The following is a 20701-nucleotide window of genomic DNA, read 5'->3' on the forward strand; positions in this document are numbered from 1 at the left end:
GTGGATTCTTTGAGAAAGCCAGTGAGGGTGTGGATTAAGGGGTGAAAAGTGTCATCGGCTAATAAATTCGGCCTTTTCTGAACATGGAGACACTGTATCTCAGGAAAAACAATAAAAGCCCACTTTAAGTCCCCAGAATATCCTCTGAAGTGTGGCTCACATACCTATCCCTCCTATAGAACTGTCAGCTTCTTCAGGGAGGATTCCCTATTTGTGTGTTTCATTTTGTGTGTATTTTGTACACATGTGTTTTCATCTAGTATCTCTAGTGTCTGGTACAGGTTCGAAACATAATGAGAGTTCCATTAGTGCTTACTAAATAAGTGGCTTATGTTAATCCATCTTATCCTTAAAGGCAATTTTAAAAAGAAAAAAAATGTGTAAATACACGTTAGGAGAGAGTATCGATCTCAAGACCCAAAATTCTGCTTCTACACTTCTCCTTATAAACTGTACACTCAAACTCAACTATCATATTTGATTAATTCTATGATGTATTTTTTTCACATTTTAACATCTCTCAAATAAGGATATATTTTACAACCATAAATGGTACTGTTTTAATAATTTCCTTAACCATGTATATAACAGTGTATCGTACAATGAACATGTATTTACAACGAAATACAGAAATATGTTTGAATTCTAATACCGACCTATACCTCTCAGGACCATGAAAGCTTGCTAGGTAATCACAGATGTCAAGCACCAGACAAGCATCTGCTGAGTATCTATTGTGTCCCAAGGATACTCAGCAGATGCTTGTTCCCCTTCTCCTTAAAAGTACAGAGGGGTATCATTTGCTCTTGAGTTAAAAAAGGAGAATACAGAATTCAAATTTCAACACTGAAGATAGTAGTAACAATGTGTTGAGCCCCTACTCAATATCAAGTTCAGGATCAGACATTTACACTCATGATCTCCAGTATATACACTCGGTCTAATCCTCCCCAGATCCTTACAAGACAGCTATAAATTTACATTGAAAGTCAAACTGTTGAATCCACCAGTCCCTTCTATTAGTTCTTAGAGATTCAAAGTTCAAACTCTAGCACTTCCATGAAGTGAGACATTGCACCTTTATTCCTCTACTTATAATACTGCACAACAGTGAAAGCTTTCTGAAAAGCTTGAAAACTGAGCAAAACAAAATAAGGTTCTCAGTAAAACAAGTGTTCTTTGCAGAGTCAAAGGCCCGAGAAGATGTTAGTGTGATCAAGTACGTAGGGCTCCACAGGCAGAAACCCAAGGGAAGGGATCCCTGGGTGGCGCAGCGGTTTGGCGCCTGCCTTTGGCCCAGGGCGCGATCCTGGAGACCCAGGATCGAATCCCACATCGGGCTCCCGGTGCATGGAGCCTGCTTCTCCCTCTGCCTGTGTCTCTGCCCCTCTTTCTCTCACTGTGTGCCTATCATAAAAAAAAAAAAAAAGAAACCCAATGGAAAATCTCAGGGATGAGGACCAAAATCCAGTCTTGAAAGAAACTACAGTCTGGTTTTTTTCTTTAAAAATAGCTTTCAAAAAAAATGGCTTTCAAATGGGCAAATATATGTCTGCTATTGTTTTCTATGTATTATTTGGTGGGTCAGTACCCCTGCCTTCTGCTGTAACCTTGTAATTGCCTGTGCACCCTTCTGTTAGAACATCTGCTGATCACATTGAATTGTCATTATTTGCACAAAAGTCTTCAATTTGGTAAATGAGCTAAAGAAAGGCCCAGAGACCACTTTCCTTCTTTACATAGTACCAGACACACAGCTGGTGTCTGACAAGAGGTTGTTGACTAACTGAATGAAACCTTGGGATATGATAATAAGTAGAATGGCTTGAAATGACATTAAAAACCTAAAATCTGGGGCACCTGGGTGACTCAGTTGGTTAAGTGTTTGCTTTCGGCTCAAGTCATGATCCCAGGGTCCTGGGATGGAGCCCTGTGTCTGGCTCCGTGCTCTGTGGGGAGTCTGCTTCTCCCTCTCTCGACCCATTCCCCCTGCTTGTGCTCTCTCTTGCGCACACGCTCTCTCTCTCTCTCTCTCTCTGTCAGGTAAATAAATAAAATCTTAAAAATAAATAAATAAAAATACATTTAAAATAAATAAACCTAAAGGCTTATTCACAGGTCTCCCTTCTTTGTACGATGACCATCCTACACATAAGCACCACTCAATGGACCTGGGCCTATTGCGTGACAGCAATCTCATTTTAAAGTCCCCTTCTCACTATACCAAGGGTTCCCCAGAGCTCACTGCCACACCCAGCAAATCAAGAAACTTGACCTTAAATGATCCCTGAGGCTGTGTGTGGTAACATAGCAGAGGGCAGGCACAAAATACAGGCTAGTTCAGTCAACAGCTTGGGGCCTGGGGGTAATAATCCTCATTTTCTCAGAGATGACCAACTGGCAAATGGAAGACAAAGACAAATTCGAATAGTCAAAAAAACAGCAGTTAAACATACAGCTGGCACTTGCCTCCATTCGCCCTCACTGTATAAAATTTCTGAAAATAGCTTGTCTCAGTCAGACCATAGAGAAGACAGCTGTATCCTGCAGCTGGGAAACCAAAAAAATCAGCAACTGTAGTTCCCTCTGCAGCAGAAGCAGTGGTACTGTCCTTGCCAAGACAGACGGCCCAGTGCTCTCCATGCTCTTGAGATTCTCCCAGTTGATTGTACGGAGCAAAACCATCCAGTCTCCAAACAGTGTCTACTGTAGTTGGGGGAGAGGAGAGGACTGTCTCTGGGACATAGGTCTCCTGCATGGTTTCTAGAAGGGATCAAGAATCTCTAACAAAAGATCATTCTACTATACCACAGCCCACAACAACATTCGTTTCAGGTCCACTAGTTAAATTACAGTGTAGTTTTAATTCTAGCTAATTCAATAGAAAGAGGGAAGGAGTGATAAGATACCCAAATCCCTGCCTGAGTGGTCCCAATTCTCTCTTTTTATTTTTTAAAAGATTTTATTTATTTATTTACGGGGGGGGGGGGGAGTGAGGGAGAGAAAACCTCAAGCAAACTCTGCACAGAGTGTGGAGCCAGACGTGGGGCTCGATCTCACAACCTGAGATCATGACTGAGCCAAAACCAAGAGTCAGACACTTCACTGACTGGGCCACATGATGCCACCCAGCACCAATTCCTTATATTTGTGACAAATCTGGTCAAAGCAGATAGCTGAACATTTCTTTATATTATTAGGCAGTAACACTTCATATTATTTTAAATTATTGTGGTTGTTTTTAATATTATCATTTTTAATATACATAAAATTCCTTTTTCCATCCTTTATCAAAACAAGACAATAAAGGAATACTGAGATTCAAATCACAATTCTGCTGAACCTGGCCAGTAAGTGTCGCTTTATTACCTCACTTTCTTATATTCTCCAGTTTAACAAAACCGTACCTCATTTAATTCTGATAACCACTTGATTTCCCATGTTGAACAGAAAAATCTGAGTCTGAGAAATCATTTGCTCAAGGTTTCCTGTAGATAAAATAAACAAGTCCACCCCCTCCAAGCTGGGGGAAGGAGAGGAGAGGAGAGGAGAGGAGAGGAGAGGAGAGGAGAGGAGAGAGAAGAGAAGAGAAGAGAAGAGAAGAGAAGAGAAGAGAAGAGAAGAGAAGAGAAGAGAAGAGAAGACCTAGAAATTCAGTTGCTCAATTTTGTTACCCTTTTTCTGACAGCCAGTGAGAAAGCAGACTGTTATCTTCAGACATACCATCACCTTTGTTTCTTCACTAGAGAAAACATCCCCAGCCTAGGAACATTTGTTCAGGCAGTGAGGAATAAATATTTACTATCAGCGGGAATTTCCAGTTCTCGGGCACTGAACCCAAATGGCAACCCTGATGCTCAACCGTCCACTTTAACGGTGTTGGAACCGTCCACTTTAACGGTCTTGGAACTGGAAGTAGCCACCCCCCCGACAGTAAGTAACTAACTGCTCAGTGTTAAGGATTTAAAGGATCCATTATGTGTATGAGTTGGAGCTACTTAGGAACATTCTTCCAATTCTCTTGCCTCTAGAGCTGGGGAATAACTACAACTATGAATAATAAACATTCACCAAGTACTTATTGTAGGGCATACTCAACTAATTCTCACAACAGCTCATAGGACAGGCACTATTGGTGTTTCCATTTCCTTAGAAATAAACTGAGGCACAGAGGCCAGGGAACTTGCCAGAATGTTCCCAGAGTGACATGCTGCCAGAATGAATTTAACCTGGTACGCATCTCCACAATGATCCAAGACATCATTGGAGCTGTAATGGAGCTATTTGGAGCTGTAATGGCAGATGAGCCATACATCCAAGACTTCCCTCCTCCCACCCTTGTGGATTTATTCCCATTTAACTATGGAAGTATACAAGTTTCTTCCACTCAACCATAAGCTTCCTTGACAGCACGACTCTTACACTCATCATTGCCAAAAGTGTCTGGTATGATACTGTACACTTAATTTGTTACATAATATATATTCTAACATAGGATCACTTATCCCTTTGCTCTTTCCCAGGGGAAACTTAAATCCAGATACGAAAACATCAAAAGGAAATAACAGTCAAACTAAATTCTCTTTTCCAGCTATCCTTGAAAAACAAAGGACAAGTAATACTATTTATTTATTTATTTATTTAATCAGCACTTTCCAGACACAGAAAAACAGAATTTATCGCTGGAAACCTACACTAAGTATTCTTGAGGCCAAAGAAAAATGATCTCAGGTAGAAGTTGAAGCTGCAGAAAGTAATGAAGAACAACAGAAAAGCTCAAGATGCAGGTTAATCCACATGGATCTTGACTGGATAAAACAATAATAATTATGCCTTTGGGGAGCTAAAAAATGTGTGGTGTTAAAATTCATGACAATAAAAAACATAATGCAAGAGAAGGATAAACAGAATTAAAGTCCCCTAAGGTTCTTGTGCTGTTTGGAAATAGTAAGAAGTACACACCTATGAAATATCTTCCATAATTTAGGTGTGCAAGTTGTAATCTCTATGTGAATCATTAAAAGTAAAGTAAAACACATGTAACTAACAAGCCGAAAGAAGAGGAAAAGTGGAGTAATAAAAAAATACTTGATTAATCCAAAAGAAGGCAAGAAAGAAGAGAAGAAGAAAGAGAGAGAGGACAAATACAAAACAAATAATTGGATAGTAAATTTAAACTCAAATATATGAGGAATTCCATGAGAAATGTAACCACACTCAAATTTTCTAATTAAATGACAAACACTGTCAGACTACATTTTTTGAAACCTTAAATATATGTTACTTACAAAAGACTTTCTTTAAATAAAGCCTCAGTTTAAAAAAAATCAAAATAAAAGGATAGAAAAAAAGAGATAACATACAATTTGGAATGCTGTATTAGGATTTTTAAATAGCTCTGGCAAAGTCCCAATAACTTCCAACTATTGTCCCAATGCTTTGCTGCTTCTACCAAATGCTGATGCCCTGGACAGGAAGACTGCATATGATTCTGGAAGGCTTCAGATGTTGAACTTGAAAAATATGACTCCTACCTCAGATTAAGAAAGGATCAGAATGTGCATGGGGAAACAAACTGGTACAACCAGACAACGGGATATTATTGAGAGCTAAAGACAAATGAGCTATCAAGTGATGTAAGGACATGAGGGAACCCTAGCTGCACATTACTAAGGGAAAGAAGTCAATCTGAAAAGGCTACATACTGCATGATTCCCACTATATGACATTCTGGAAAAGGCAAAACCATGGAGACCATAAAAAGATCAGTGGTTGTCAGTGGTGGGGTAGGAGGGAGGGATAAATAGGCACAGCACAGAGGATTTTTAGGGCAGTCTCAATATTCTGTATGACAGTATAGTGATGGATATATGTCCTCATTACACATTTGTCCAAACCTACAAAATATACAACTTAGTAAGCGCTAAGGCATGGGTCTACAGTGATTATGACTATGTCAATGAAGGTTTGTCTTCAGTAAAAAAAAAAAAAAAAAAAAAAAAAAAAAATGTAGCATTCTGATAAGTGATACTGACAGTGGGAGAGGCTCTGCATATGTTGGAGCAGAAGATATATGGGAAATCTCTGTACCTCCTTCTCAATTTTGTTTTATTCCCCCCTTTTTTTAAAGATTTTCTTTATTTATTCATGAGAGACAGAGATATAGGCAGAGGGAGAAGTAGGCTCCCTGCAGGAAGCCTGATACTGGACTCGATTCCAGGACCCCAGGGTCACGACCTGAGCCAAAGGCAGACACTCAACCACTAAGCCACACAGATGTCCCTCCCAATTTTGTTTTAAACCTAAAACTGCTCTTGAAAACTTAAGTTGTTGTTTTGTTTTGTTTTGTTTTGTTTTTTTTAAAAAAAGGACTCAACAGCATGCCAAAAAGTGAATATTACTATAAAATTTTTTTAATACATAAAAAAAAACTAAAAAAGAAGAAAAAATCAGGCTTTGGATGTGTTTAATTAAAAAATGGCTAATAGGCCACCATGGTTAATAATGGACCAGCTGTTCTTGACAAAGGCAACTAGAAGGCACACTAGGCTAATCCTTTGAGTAGAACATAACGTGGGTGCTCTCAGGTTCATGAATAGGAAAAAAAACATTAACCATTTTCAAACATACACACACAGTCATTTTTACACATTAAGCTTCCATTAACTCCGAGGGCAAAGTCTCAAGTCCCCAGCAGGACCACAATATACAAAGAATACAAATCCATCATAAGTGGAAAGTATAAGTCTCAATTATGCCCCCTGCACTCTGTGTCCTGTTTGACTCAACTAATCTCAGAGATAACCTGCAGACAATTATATACTGTGTGATTAATAAGAGCTGGCAGGCAGAAATCCATGCTCATTGGCTTTTAAAATTAGAGTCAGAGTTGAGTCCACAGTGTTGCTAGACAATAATGGACATTATTAAAACATGGACCGAGGAGCTTATTATTGGCTTCTCAGCCTTCATCATCACACACAGTTTGCATGAGAACCACAGAAAAAGCTCTAGGATGCATTGATCACACTGTTCCTTAAAAAATAAATAACAAAATGGTTATTAGAATCTTGCTGGATATAGATAAGAGGAAAGAACTAAAGGGTACGAGAGTTTGGCACTTGGGGACTACATAGTTTACTTTTTCTTATTCTCTGACTCCATGATTTTTTTTATTATTTATTTATGATAGCTACACAGAGAGAGAGAGAGAGAGAGAGAGAGAGTGAGGCAGAGACATAGGCAGAGAGAGAAGCAGGCTCCATGCACCGGGAGCCCGATGTGGGATTCGATCCTGGGTCTCCAGGATCGCGCCCTGGGCCAAAGGCAGGCGCCAAACCGCTGCGCCACCCAGGGATCCCTGACTCCATGATTTTTGTTAAGAGTCGCTCTCCTTGACATGCAGCCTCCTCCACAGAGTCCTAGGGCCCACCTTTCCCAGCACCTGTGACAGTGCCTGGAATAAAGTAGGTGCTGAATAAACATTTATGGACCTCAACAGGATCATCAGAGAAACATACCAAGGTCATTTGTGATAGTCAATACCCCACCACCATCACCACCACCCCCAAAAAGAGAAGTATCCTGAAGACTATGACCAAATTCTAAATGATTGCTGAGTGTACACAGAAAAATGAGATGTGCAGAAACCAGAAGCAAAGTAAATTTTACCAATTTTTTTCTTTTTTTTTTTTTTTTTGGTGAATCTGACCCAACATCATAAACCTCAGTCGATCTTAACAAGGAAGAATGGATTGCCACACAAACTACTGTCTGCTCTCTCAAAATTGAAATGAAGAGAGAATCCCAATTTAGCAGAAACAAAGCCCTATCTATCCTTTATCTTGTGCCCTTTCAGCTTAGTCATTTGAAAAAATACTTTAAATCACAAAAGTCATGTGTTTTCATGACAGAAAATAATTTTAAAAAATCACTTCTAATCGTAACACCTGGATTTAATAATATAACATTAACATTTATGCTTTCTCATTTTCCTATGTTTATATTTTCCTATGCTCATATTTGTTTTTTTCTAATGAGAAACCACCTCCTTTTCCTTTAAGAATTCATCATAATCATCTTTCCACTTTATCAAATATTCCATTTATCCAAATCCTAACATTACGTCAATCATATTTTACCTTTCTTGTAGGTATCATCAAAAAGATCTAATGGCTTATTCTCCAATATCTGAATCCTTCTTCAGGTCTGCTGCTTGTCCGATCAGCTCTTAAAGTTGACATTCCAAGGAAGCCCATTCACGTTTGCCTCTCAACTCCCTTTATTCAAACTGCAGTCATTTTATTTAATTAGAGATTACACATCCTCCTTTCCTTTCTTCAAATCCCGCTACCTGACGCCTAGTTTTAGTTGTGAGCCACACTTCTTTTAAGATTTTATTTATTCATTCATGAGAGACACACAGAGAGGCAGAGACACAGGCAGAGGGAGAAGCAGGCTCCCTGTGGGGAGCACGATGCAAAACTCCATCCTGTGACTCCAGAATCACGCCCTGAGGCCAAAGGCCAATGCTCAACCACTGAACCACCCAGGTGTCCAGTAAGCCAACATTCTGGTATCATTCTTAGGAAGTCACAAGACACTGGTGTGTGCCTTTAAATGTTTACCACTGCAACTATTCATAAATATTTTTTCGAAATTCCCCATATCAAAGAAGTTAAATATACACCAGGAGTTTAATGACCACTTTTGGCATCGATTAGCACCTATAAATTTTATCCAGTCACTTAAATAAAAGATGCACCTGATGTTTACTTCCATAGTGAAGAAAGACTACACTGTTAGTATAAAAAAATAAAAGAAAAAAAATAAATAAAAGCACTTGGATCTCTTAAATATAGAAAATTGAGAATGGTAGTGAATTAGAGTTGATGGGGTAAAAGTTTCTCTCCAGCTCTTTAGGTAATAAGTTTAGAGCACTGGAAAAATAACACCGACAGAATGGCCTTTTAAATTTTAAGTGGGTTTTATCACTTAAAAAGTCGGTTTTTATCACCGAGACCTCTCGGTGGCCACATTTTCTTTACTTTGGGAATACATTCAGAAACTTTCATCGAAATCTTCTGAGACATATAAGTCAATACTCAAATTTGTACTTAATTCATGGCCTTTCAGGGAAGCATGCTATGATTAAGGAAAAGCTAAATAAAATCAGTTATGTTATGATCATAGCTACCATTTGTAAAACACTTTCAATGCATCGAGTATCCTATATACTTCATTTCTAATCGTAATTAGCCCTATAAGGCTGGCTTACATGTGAGAAAACAGAAGCAGAGAAAGCTGAAGGAACTTGCCCTTGGTCACCCAGCTAATAAGTGTCAGGGCCAGGATTCAAATCTGGTGCTGCTGCCCGGCTCCAAAGCCAAAGCTCAGTGACCAGAGTCTATAAATAAATGACACTCCTAGGTCCCCTTGGTTCCCATCTGATGTACAGGTGGAACAAGCCCAAGAAGGAATGATCAATCCTGCTACCCACTGCTGTCAGCATATCTGGCTGTATGCCTGATGCTAGCTAGATCATACCCCAAACATGATGATTCTCAACTGTGCATCTTAGGGAACTTTTTAAAATACTGATTTTTGGTCCTCCCCTAGAGATTCTGATCTTATTGATCTTCGGGGTAGGGGGGGGTCTAAGTATCAGAATTTTTTTAAAGTTCCTAGTTGAGGGGCACCTGGGTGGCTCAGTCGGTTGAGCGGCTGCCTTCAGCTCAGGTCATGATTCCAAGGAACTGGGATCGCGCCGGGCATTGGGTCCCTGCTCGGCAGGGAGCCTACTTCTCCCTCCCCTCTGCCCCTACCCTCGCTCATGCTCACTCTCTCTCTCAAATAAATAAATAAAATCTTTTAAAAAATTAAAATTAAAAAAATAAAGTTTATAGATGATTCTAATGGACAACCTCTGTGAACCATTGCCCTAGAAGGGGAACGTGTGTGAACCCAAACACCTGGTAGCAGTTTTTTTCCTTATTACGTATACTTGGTAAAATCTGAATACAGAAACCAAAAGGTTAGTTGGAAAGACCAACAACCCAGGTACATTACCTGGGCCGTATCTTCCATCAGCCCCCGAATCTTCTCCACAACATCATTGCGCCGGTGCTGGCGGAGGGCACTGATTAGTTGGGCAAGGCTGGCCTCGGGACCCCGGATGGTCCAGTGCTGCAGAGCTGCGTAGGCCCGCTCATGGTCCGCCGTGTACCCATTGGAGAAAGCAGCCACTTCTCTCTCACTGGCATTGCACAGAAACTGATAGATGTCCTTCCACTGGCTTCCAACTTGGGCTGCTACGAGTTTCAGGATGTCAATCCCTAACCCAGAGAGAAAATAAGATTAAAGACAAACACACACACATACACAAAAAGACAAACACAGGCATGGAAGGAAAGGTCTTTATATATAGCCATTCTGTTCTAATAAACTAAAAAAAGCATGCTCTCCCATAGTTACATGCCAAAGGAATAGACTGCCTTCCGTAAAGCACTTAGCATAGGCAGCCCATCCCGGGGAATAATTAGGTACCCTCCTATAAATTTCACTTCCTGAATGTGGAGCCAAAAAGAAGGAGTAATCCTGGAAGGACAATAAATTGCCCCGATAAAGCTGTTTTGAAAGCCAAACCCAAACAAAATAATCAGTGATTCTTTTATTACTGCTAAAAACAAGTGCCACCAAAGAGAGGCCCCCTAGACTAAAAAAGTGGTGACTTCATGAAATTAAGAAAAAGGTAAGCCATGGATTAAAACTGCAGTGGAGTTGACCCACCACTGTCTGGGTAAAGGATCTTCAGATTCTGGCAATAGTATCCTTCAAGTCAAACAACAGTGTGCCCAGCCATTCCAGCCCAAGGCATTCCTGGCTCTAATTGTATGTTCAACAAGCAAGTTTCTGATCTATTATTCAGTCTTGTAAGTTGACTTGTACAGTTATAACGGAGACAATAACCAAAATGCTAGTATAATAACAATCACTATGATCTCCTAGGTTTTATGTTAAGGCATTAGCTCACGGAACGTCTTTATAAAGCATTAACATTCCAATTGCACAGACAAGACAATAACACCTAGAAAAATTAGATAACTTGCCCAACATCACAAAGGTAGCTGAGTGGAAACAGAACCCAACTTACTGGACAGTGTATTATATTGTCATTCCAGCTTATCAGTCACCTATAAACTCGGTGGATGTGGGTCTGCAGTATGCAGATCTGATGAAAGCAGGGCCAAATGCCAAGTCAAATCTCGAAGCTTGGAAGCTGCAAGCTCAAGATGACAGGGACCGTCTGTGAGGGGCAGCTTTCCCTGAGCAGCACACTCTGGTGTCTTCCTCTTCACAGCACCTTCTCTGTGAATTTATATACTGGCTTTGCCCAAATTGATAAATGGGGTCATACAGAACCTCACAGTATGGGACCTGGCACTTTACCACAACAGGGATGGGTGAATCCTCTCAGCCAATACCCTGTCTCTGAATGGTATTCCATATCCACATGCCCAGATACCAGTTATTAATAGTTAACAATGTCTTTAAAATACTACTTAAAAAAAAAAAGTCATTTCCAAGTGAAGTAGGAAAACAAAAAAACAAAAAACAAAAAACAAAAAAAAAGGAAAAGAAAATAAAGAGGAGCTTCCTGTTACAGAAAATCGAATTTTTCAATTAACTAGAGGTTAACCAGGAGGGAAAAAAATCTGTGTTTGCTCCCATCAGTTTTTGGGCAAAATATTTCTAAAATTAGCTCTCAATTTTTGCCTAAGAAAAGAGCAATACTCATCCCAGAAGTTTCTTTGAAAATGGAGGACCTGCTGTTTCCTCAACATAAATCCTTACTCCACCATGCAAACCTATAAAGACAGATGAGCTGCAAGACTGCATACACATCCTGAATCAACCATCCACAAATGGCTTTTAAAAAATAAGTTCCTAGTAGAAGGCTGCTTTCTTGTCGACTCTGAGTAGAATGCCACATAATGAGGCATTACTGAGCTTCTCACATGATTTTCCCTGGCAGTGTGAAATACACTTGAACCAGTTGCTTTTCAATTTTCATGGCAATGTTTAGCCAGATACAGAGCTTTTGATTTCAAGCAACAGACTCCTCGGGGAAAAAAAAAAAAATTCCATGTCCTACTTAAAAACCCTGCAGGTAATTTTAAGGAGCAAGCCAGCTCTTTGTGATTTGGTAGTTTCTTCCAAATACCAAAACGCGTATTATTTCCTGAATCTTAATTGAGGTTAATTTAACGAAAGCCCGCAGTGTCTTACATGAAAACATGACTGCATTTTCTTGTACATGGGACCTTTGCTTAAATCTTCATAATGCTGATGACAGTGTGGCTTTGGGCAAACCACTAACTGTCATGTCCATTTCCTCATTTGTACAATGGACATACTCACTATGGTCCCTGGGGATGAGCTGATTAACATTTTCTATAGAGTTGATTTATTTTTGGAAGTACCCCATCATTATAAATGTTCCATATACTGAACACTAAAACTTAAGACTAAATGCATTTCTGATGCAAATATACAGCCTCTATAGGGTAATTACAGAGTTTTAAAGGCTCAAACATAACAACAGTTTCCTCTTCCAAAACCGGTTTCCTCTTCATACTTTTCCTTCAGCCACAAAACAAATAAAAAAAAGGAGGAAAAAAGAAAACCACGAAGAATGGATACAATGAGACTTTCCTTCAACTCACATTGACTGGAAGCTAAATTTAAGGTGGGAAACTTTTCTCTGGAGCTAACAAGTTTATTTCTTTTCTTTAAAATTCTGGCATGGTACGCTTAGGAGGGAAAAAAAGAGAGGTCAACAAACTTTTTCTGTAAAGGGCAACAGTAAACATATTAGGTTTGGAGTGCCGCACGCTCTCTTGCAATTCCTGGACTCTTGCAATGTGAGGGTACCCACAGGCAATACAGCATGAGTGTGGCTGTGCTCTAATAAAAAACCTTATTCACAAAACCCAGTAGGGGCCTGAATATGGTGCCCACACTGAAGTTCACCAACCCCTGAAATTGTTGCAGTTTAGAGGGACTGTGGCTAAATTATCAAACGGCATAAAGATTTAGAAAAGCATTTTGTTAAAAGAAACACCCCTACACACACACACACACAGGTGTGTGCAGGCGCACGCATGCGAATACACATACACACACACGAGACAACGCAAGTTTCTACCCCAATTATTAATGCGACATCAGGGTAAGTGAAACGGAGACCAACTCTCTGGCTGACCAAGTGCCCCAGTCACCTGTCCCATCAGAGTTCCAAGTTTTCATCCAGATGTGTTGAATATATCTGACTCACTTAGCTGAAAATGATGCCAAGTCTCTTTTTTCTTAGGTTGAAAAACAACACATCCCTCAACCCACCGAAGCGTTGACAGGGGTATGGAGCTTAACTCTGCTTTTCCTGTGATGTCAGGTCCTAGCGCTCTGAGAATGAAGCTTCCAAAGAAATCGTCACAGGAGTCAAGCAAGCCCTTATCCACCAGATGCTGTTCTTGCCAGGAGCTGTGTGCAAAAAGTTGGCCCTGGCCCCAGGACAGAGCTTTTGAATTTTAAGGTATAGGTTGTGGAAAGATCATGAACTTAGCCATCACAATTTATGGTTTCATGCCATGACTTGTCAGTTGTGTGACCCTGGAAAATGACCACTTCTAAGATTTCAGTATCCACGCCAATAAAATGACAATACCACCTCTCATTCATAGGGTAGGTAAGGCAATGTATGGGACCAGGTAGTAAAACCGGCAAGCCAGGAGCCTGCAAGCACATGGGTTTTGCTTCCTCCGTCCCCTCCATCTCTACACGACAAGTCGTGGGGGCAATGGACCTAAAAGGCGGCAGGGGTTTTGCAGAGACATAGGTTTTAACACCAGGACTGCAGGTACTGAACAATGAAGGCAAGCACCACAGCTCTGGCTCCTGCGCTTTTCAGAATCTCACTGGTACATGTCAGAAGGAGCACCGTCACACAGAAGGGCACCATCCACAGAAAGGCAAATGCCAAAGAAAAAAAACATGCAGGGCGTCCCATCAGTACCCACTGCTGACACCGCCCAGATTTCCTGTCAGGGAACTCAGGAGCAGAGGCATGAGGTCATCGACTGGGCTACTGTGGAAGAAGTGACATTCTCTAGTGCATTCTAAAATCCTGAATTGGATATCATCTGGGTGACAACAGTAATTTGAGGCTCATTTTTTTTAAGTCTCATGTCAGCTCCAGTATGCAAAAAAAAAAAAAAAAAAAAAGAGTTCCACCTCTTCATAAAAACCTGAATCGACCTTTATAATCAGAGAGGGTATTAAAGCTCTTTCCTTTTAGAGAGAAGTATCAGAAATGAGTGCATCATTAAAACCCACATGAAAGCCTCCCTGGACGAGGTATGAAGGACAGTGGTGATGGAGCCAGAGGAAACAAAGGCTGTCTGTAATGCACAACACAGAACCCGGATTCACGCTCTACACCTGGCTTCGCGCAGAATGGGTGCGTGGGAGAGATGAGTAGGTTATAACCTTTGTGATGGTACCAAGTCCTCATCACTTAAAAGACTCAGCAGGGGCACCTGGGTGGCTCAGTCGGTTAAGCGTCTGCCTTCGGCTCAGGTCATGATTCCAGGTCCCTGCCGAGCAGAGAGCTTGCTTCTCCCTCTCCCTCTGCCCCTCCCTCTGCTTGTGCTCTATCTCACTATCTCTGTTGCTATCTCGGCCTCTCTCTCAAATAAATAAAATCTTAAAAAAAAAAAAAAAGACTCAAGCATTCCCACTGCATCTCCCATACTCATGAAATGTAATATCCCTTCTCGTTACTCTTCAAGAAAGAAAGGTAGAGGGACTAATACTGAGATAATCCCCATCAAGGTCATTAATACACAACCTCCTCCCAGGACAGATGACTCCATAGTTCTCCCTATGCCGGTTTCTCTACACACCGCAGTCTCTCCTGTGAGTACACAAAAAAACAGGAGACATGAGCTCAGTATTATCTCCCTTCTACCATCCCCCTAATTCCTGCCCCCAGACATTACTCTCTGTTAGTACGTGCTGTGATCTCAGCTTTACAAACTGCAGGTACAGGGGTGAAGATGGGTACAGCACGTTCAACGTATGTACAGAGCAACATACGTCAAGTTCGAAATCTGAATCAAAGCGTGGCTTTAGCATACCTAGAATTGAGCTTCTTCCCTCCACTACGGTCATGTCCTCGTTGATACCTTTTCTGACCACCTTCTGCCCAAGCCCCAGGTCGACTTGACTACCATTATCCCTAGCCCCTCCCAGAGCGAAGCGCATACTAGGTATACGGTGAACATCTTGAATGCATGAACGAACAAATGAATGAATGACAGCCTTTTTTGACAGCTTTCTCCTCTTGCCTGACCCCCCTTCCCCACCTTTTATCATCTCATTAATCTCTATAACTGCAGCCATTGAGAAACTGAGGAGCCACGTGCCAACACACCCTTGCCATGAAGCCATGCCAGATGTCCTGGGATCACCAATGAGTGGAAGCTGGGCTTCCCAGCATAGGAACCCCGCTCTTAGGCAAGAGCCTCTCCCTCTGGCGCCTCCCTCTTCCCCATGAGGGTGGCCCACCACATCCATGTCAGGAGCCACAGGAAAATCTCCCGGATTCTTCCCCTGCAGGGAGAAGCTGTCTAGACCAAGGTCTGTCTGGCCCAATTACACAGTAAGTGCCTCTAAAAGCAACAAACTCAAAACATGAGCATGTGTTTTGTAGTAACTAGTATATCATAGGATGATTAAAAAATGAGATAGCAACAGGGATCGCTCCCAACACATTACACAGGAAACTGCTTTATCAGTGATTGGGAGCTTAGAATGCCCCAAGTTAAAAACACTCCTTCCCTAGTTGAAGAATAAATGTTAGAGGAACTGCTTAGACTTCATTTTAACCTAAAAAGTGACTTCTGAAGCGGAATTAATCACTATCTTATTGAAGGTTCAGTGGGCAATCATTGTGAGCTCAGATGAATCTCATTAACTACTAAAAAAACCACTGTGCAAAGTGTTCTCATAAAACTAATGATGGACTGTTTACCATGACAAGTTCTATCAAAACAGTAGACAACTCTCCAGATGGAAAAAAGATATCACTGATGCTATGAGGAAAACTAATAACCTTTCATTTCATTCCATGGAGGCAAACAAAAAGCACAAAGCCAAAAATGTCTCCTTCCTCCTGGTCTTAGTCTGTGTTTCACGCTGTTTGCTCATTTATTTATCCAATGAAAAGTTCTTGAGCGGTTATCCCATACATGACACTATTCTAGGCCTCGGAGGCATGGAAAAACACAGAGCAGAACAAAGGCCTTTCCTCGTGAAGCCTGCATTCAATATTTCATGTGAGAAGTAATGAAATATTTAGTGATAGGGATGCCTGGGTGGCTCAGTGGTTGAGCATCTGCCTTTGGCTCAGGTCATGATCCTGGAGTCCTGGGATCGAGTCAGCCTGCTTCTCCCTCTGCCTATATCTCTGTCTCTCTCTCTCTATGTCTCTCATAAATAAATAAATTAAATCTTAAAAAAATAAGAAATATTTAGTGATAGATAGGGAGGTATACTAAAGAGAAAAATAGAGCAAGGGCTGGGGATGCAAGGGTATTTTAGATACAGGGCCTTCTCCCTCAATGTCTGAAAGAAATGAGGTACAACATTTGAATCAAGACCCACAGGTGGTAGGACAGCAAGTCATTCAGGTATGTGAGGGAATGTAACCCCAGGCAGAGAGAACAGCAGGTATGGAGGAAGGAAGGGTGTTGGCACACACAGGGAGGAGCAGAGAAGCTGATGTGGTGAAAGCCAGTGGGCAGGGGGCAGAGTACGGGGGTCATAAGCTAAGAGACAAATGGTGAAAGTGGAGTGCAGACAGATATGGGTCTGTAGGCTGGGACTGTGCATGCAACAAAGAGTCACTGGAGACTTTTAAACAAAGTCTCAATGTCTCAGTCTCGAATGGCACCATCTAACTTACATTTGAACAGGATCATTTGGGCTGTTATGTCAAGAATACATGGAAGGGGCATGAGCAGAAGAGGAGCCACCAGTCGGGAGGCCACAGCAATCATCCAGAGGAGGGGATTGATTGGGTGAGAGAGGTGATGAAAGGAAATCGTCAACTTCTGTATATATTTTGAAGGAAAAGCTGATGGGATTTGCTACTGGGTTTGCTAACTACGGGGTGCGAGGGAAGGGAAGGAGTCACCCTCTGCTCTGGTCTGAGCAACTGGAAGGCTGGAGTGGGCACCTCTTTCTGTAATGGGTGACTGATGTGGAGGTGTCGTTTGGGATTTATACATCCTAGGTGTCGTGCATCTAGACATCCCGGGTCTGTCAAGCAAGGGTAAGGATATTTGCATGTTGCATTCAAGTACAAGATCCAGGCTGGATCTCCGCACTTGGGAACCACCAGCAGATAGACGGTATTGAAAGGTCTGGGTCACCCAGGGAGGGGGCGTGTGCAGGAAGAAAAGAGGTGCAAGTCCTGAGCCCTGGGGCTGTCCACTGTTCACAAGTCAAGTTAAAGAGAAGGAACCAGCCAAAGAGATGGAGAAGGAATAGCCAGGGAAGTGGGAGGAGGACGAGCAGAGAACAGTGTCCTGGCAGCCAAGGTAAGGAAATGTTTGGTGGAAAAGGCCATCAAGCACGTTAAATGTTGCCAATAGGCCAGGCAGAGAAAACTAAACCCAACAGTGCAGTTAGAACCATGTTGTCAGACTCTAAGGAAAAGACGCAAGATGGTGGCTAAGATACTGCCCATAGTTCACGGATTCTAAGACATCCAAATGCGTTATTTGAGTCAATGTCTTTTCATAGCTTGGTTACAGTGGGTATATAAAAAACTGTCACCATCAGTGATGTCTTAGATTTGATAAAATATAGTAAGATTCGGGACACCTGGGTGGCTCAGCGGTTGAGCGTTTGTCTTTGACTCAGGTCATGATCCTGAGGTCCTGGGATCGAGTCCTGCATCAGGCTCCCAGTACGGAGCCTGCTTCTCCCTCTGCCTGTGTCTCTGCCTCTTTCTCTGTGTCTCTCATGAATAAATAAATCAAATCTTTTATATATATATATATATAAGAGTCATTATTTTTTGAACATATAAATTTGAACCCACCTATTTTCTAAAATTCGACATACTGAATATGTCAAATTCTATGCATACCCTGCAATGTCAACAACCAGTTACTCGTCAAGAAAGATCACCAGCAATCTAGAAACAACTCCTCCTTGGCAAAATCTGCTTACGTGACACCTGACCAGGTTGGATCGAAGGGCACTGATTTTAAGGATTTTTTGTTGTTGTTTCTGTTTGTATTTTCATCCTATGTGGGGGAAATGCTCATTTGTTTTTCAATAGCCCAAACAGCTTAAATATAAATGCTGTTAGTTAGATAAACTACAAAATAAAACACGCTGAAAAAAGAAACACCTCCCCCCTAAAAGCCTAGAGGAAGAAGTCATCAGTGGGCGAGCCTGAGGAGGACAGCAGCCGGTGACCCCCAAGGGCAAAAGCCCATCTCTGGCCACTTTGGTCACGAGAAAATGCTTTTTAGGCTACAGTGATAAGAGGTTTTCCTCCTGCCACAGTTCCGTCTGCTGCACAACCCTCAGACGTCCTCAGAGGTTAACCAGAAAGGTGTTGTCTGCTGGAAGTGGCATCGCTAGAAGCAAAGGTGGAAAAGGCAGTGGGGCGAGGGGTTAAGTGGGAAAAAGCCTCTTCCCCTGCTAGAGAATCACTGCAGTAGGGGGCCCTGGGGAATGGAGCAAAGGGCCCAGCAGCCTCCCCCCTGAAACAATCTGCTGCTCCCTTCTGCCCAGCCTCCTGGTGTTTACACTTCAAGTCTACTTCCCATAGGAAATTTGGGCTGACAGAGAGGTGACCGTCTGGAATTTTTAGTCAAGGAGGCTTCAGGCAAAGAAGGAAGGTTTCTTTGGTTGCAGCTGTCTGCTGTCTGGGGCTGAGAAAACCAGCACGTTCCACAGATGCGACTTCCGACTTGCAGGACTCCAGCACCTCTGACTTATCTGTCACAGCCTTTATTTTTAACACAGCCTCCAGAGCCTTGAGGCCACTGGGTATGTGGCTTTAGAATGTTCCCCTTTCAAGCAATCCAAGAAAAAAAAGTAGGAAGTCAATGTGACTTCTATAAAGGACAACTCCTCACTGGCGACAATTTTGTAGTTGTTTTACTTCAGAACAAGCTAGGCTTTGCTAAAGGAAAGAACATTTTCTTTTCTTTTCTTTTTTTAAGATTTTCTGTATTTATTCATGAGAGACACAGGCAGAGGGAGAGGCAGGCTCCCTGCAGGGAACCTGATGTGGGACTCGATCCCAGGACCCCCGCGGGATCACGCCCTGAGCCAAAGGCAGACGCTCAACCGCTGAACCACCCAGGTCCCCCAAACTAACATTTTCTTAATGGAGTATCACACACACACACACACACACACACACACACACACACACACAAAATCAACCATAGAAACCTAGACATTTCTAGCCTCAGGTGATTCATGGGAAATTCAGATTGTAAGAATCACAGGGCAGTATCTAGAGTCAAACTAATGCCCAAGTTTAAAACCAGGCATTGCCACTTCCTAGCTGTGCGACCTGGAGCGAGTTACTCCCTCTAACTCAGTTTCCCCATCTGTAAAATGGTGACTATAGTGGCCTGCCTCCCAGGGTTATAGCAATTAGGTTAATATTTAGAAGATACTTAGAGTAAGATGTGGCGCTCAGTTAGCATGAGAGAAGTCTTTGTTGAAGAAAAGTAAACAAGACTTAATGGGAACAGAAATCTTTCTTGTAAGGTTAGAAAAATAGTTTTCGAGGATCCCTGGGTGGCGCAGGGGTTTAGCGTCTGCCTTTGGCCCAGGGCACGATCCTGGAGACCCGGGATCGAGTCCCACGTCGGGCTCCCGGTGCATGGAGCCTGCTTCTCCCTCTGCCTGTGTCTCTGCCTCTCTCTCTGTGTGACTATCATAAAAAAAAAAAAAAAAAAGGAAAAATAGGTTTCGTAGTGACAGAGCAGCAGGTCATCTTTGCATCTCAGAATCGCTTGACGATCTTGCCTATGTCAATACCAAAAAAAAACAGCCCACAATGTCACTTTAGGGAGTGGACAAGTACTTATTATCAAATTCCTAACACACTTCATTTGTTCTTCTCTGAACACTGCATATAGTAGTTTTCGTAATTCAGTTAAAAATGTTTAAAGTCATTTCCGAAACCTGATGGAAGAGAATATTGATGCTGTTTCAATACACTCGGGGCTCAGCTTCCAGTTACCCAACATCTGTCCCCTAACCATCCACTGCAACCTTCGGGATTTATATCAGAAAACACCATCCCAATTTGACTGCACTGCCATCCCAGTTTGGCTGACTGAATCTTACTGCTTTCCCGGGAAAGAGGAATAAGGGCTGCAGAGCTGGGTTTCCTTCACCACCCCCAGAAAGACCTGACCCACCCACAGGGGGAAGGAAACCACAGTTTGGGAAGAAAGGAAACATATTTCCTAAGCCTAGATCATTGGGATTTGTAAGGACCTAGACCCAAGAGTGTTGTTCCCCAGTAAAACCTAGAGACAATGCAGATGAGAAGGGATAGGTTTTGCCTGTTTGCTAGGTAGGTAATGTGGGATGA

The 20701-nt window shown here is 41.9% G+C and overlaps 1 protein-coding gene across 1 annotated transcript in view; it reads right to left on the reverse strand.

Annotated features, from left to right (window-relative positions):
* TNFRSF21 (TNF receptor superfamily member 21) overlaps positions 1-20701 on the reverse strand; it is a 68625-nt gene that overhangs the window by 12196 nt on the left and 35728 nt on the right. Inside the window, exon 4 of the mRNA XM_055330679.1 lies at positions 10069-10334. Within this exon, the coding sequence (XP_055186654.1) occupies positions 10069-10334 (266 nt within the window). The remainder of the gene's footprint in view (positions 1-10068; positions 10335-20701) is intronic.

This window comes from Nyctereutes procyonoides, unplaced genomic scaffold (genome assembly GCF_905146905.1).
Source record: "Nyctereutes procyonoides isolate TBG_1078 unplaced genomic scaffold, NYPRO_anot_genome, whole genome shotgun sequence".
Taxonomy (NCBI): domain Eukaryota; kingdom Metazoa; phylum Chordata; class Mammalia; order Carnivora; family Canidae; genus Nyctereutes; species Nyctereutes procyonoides.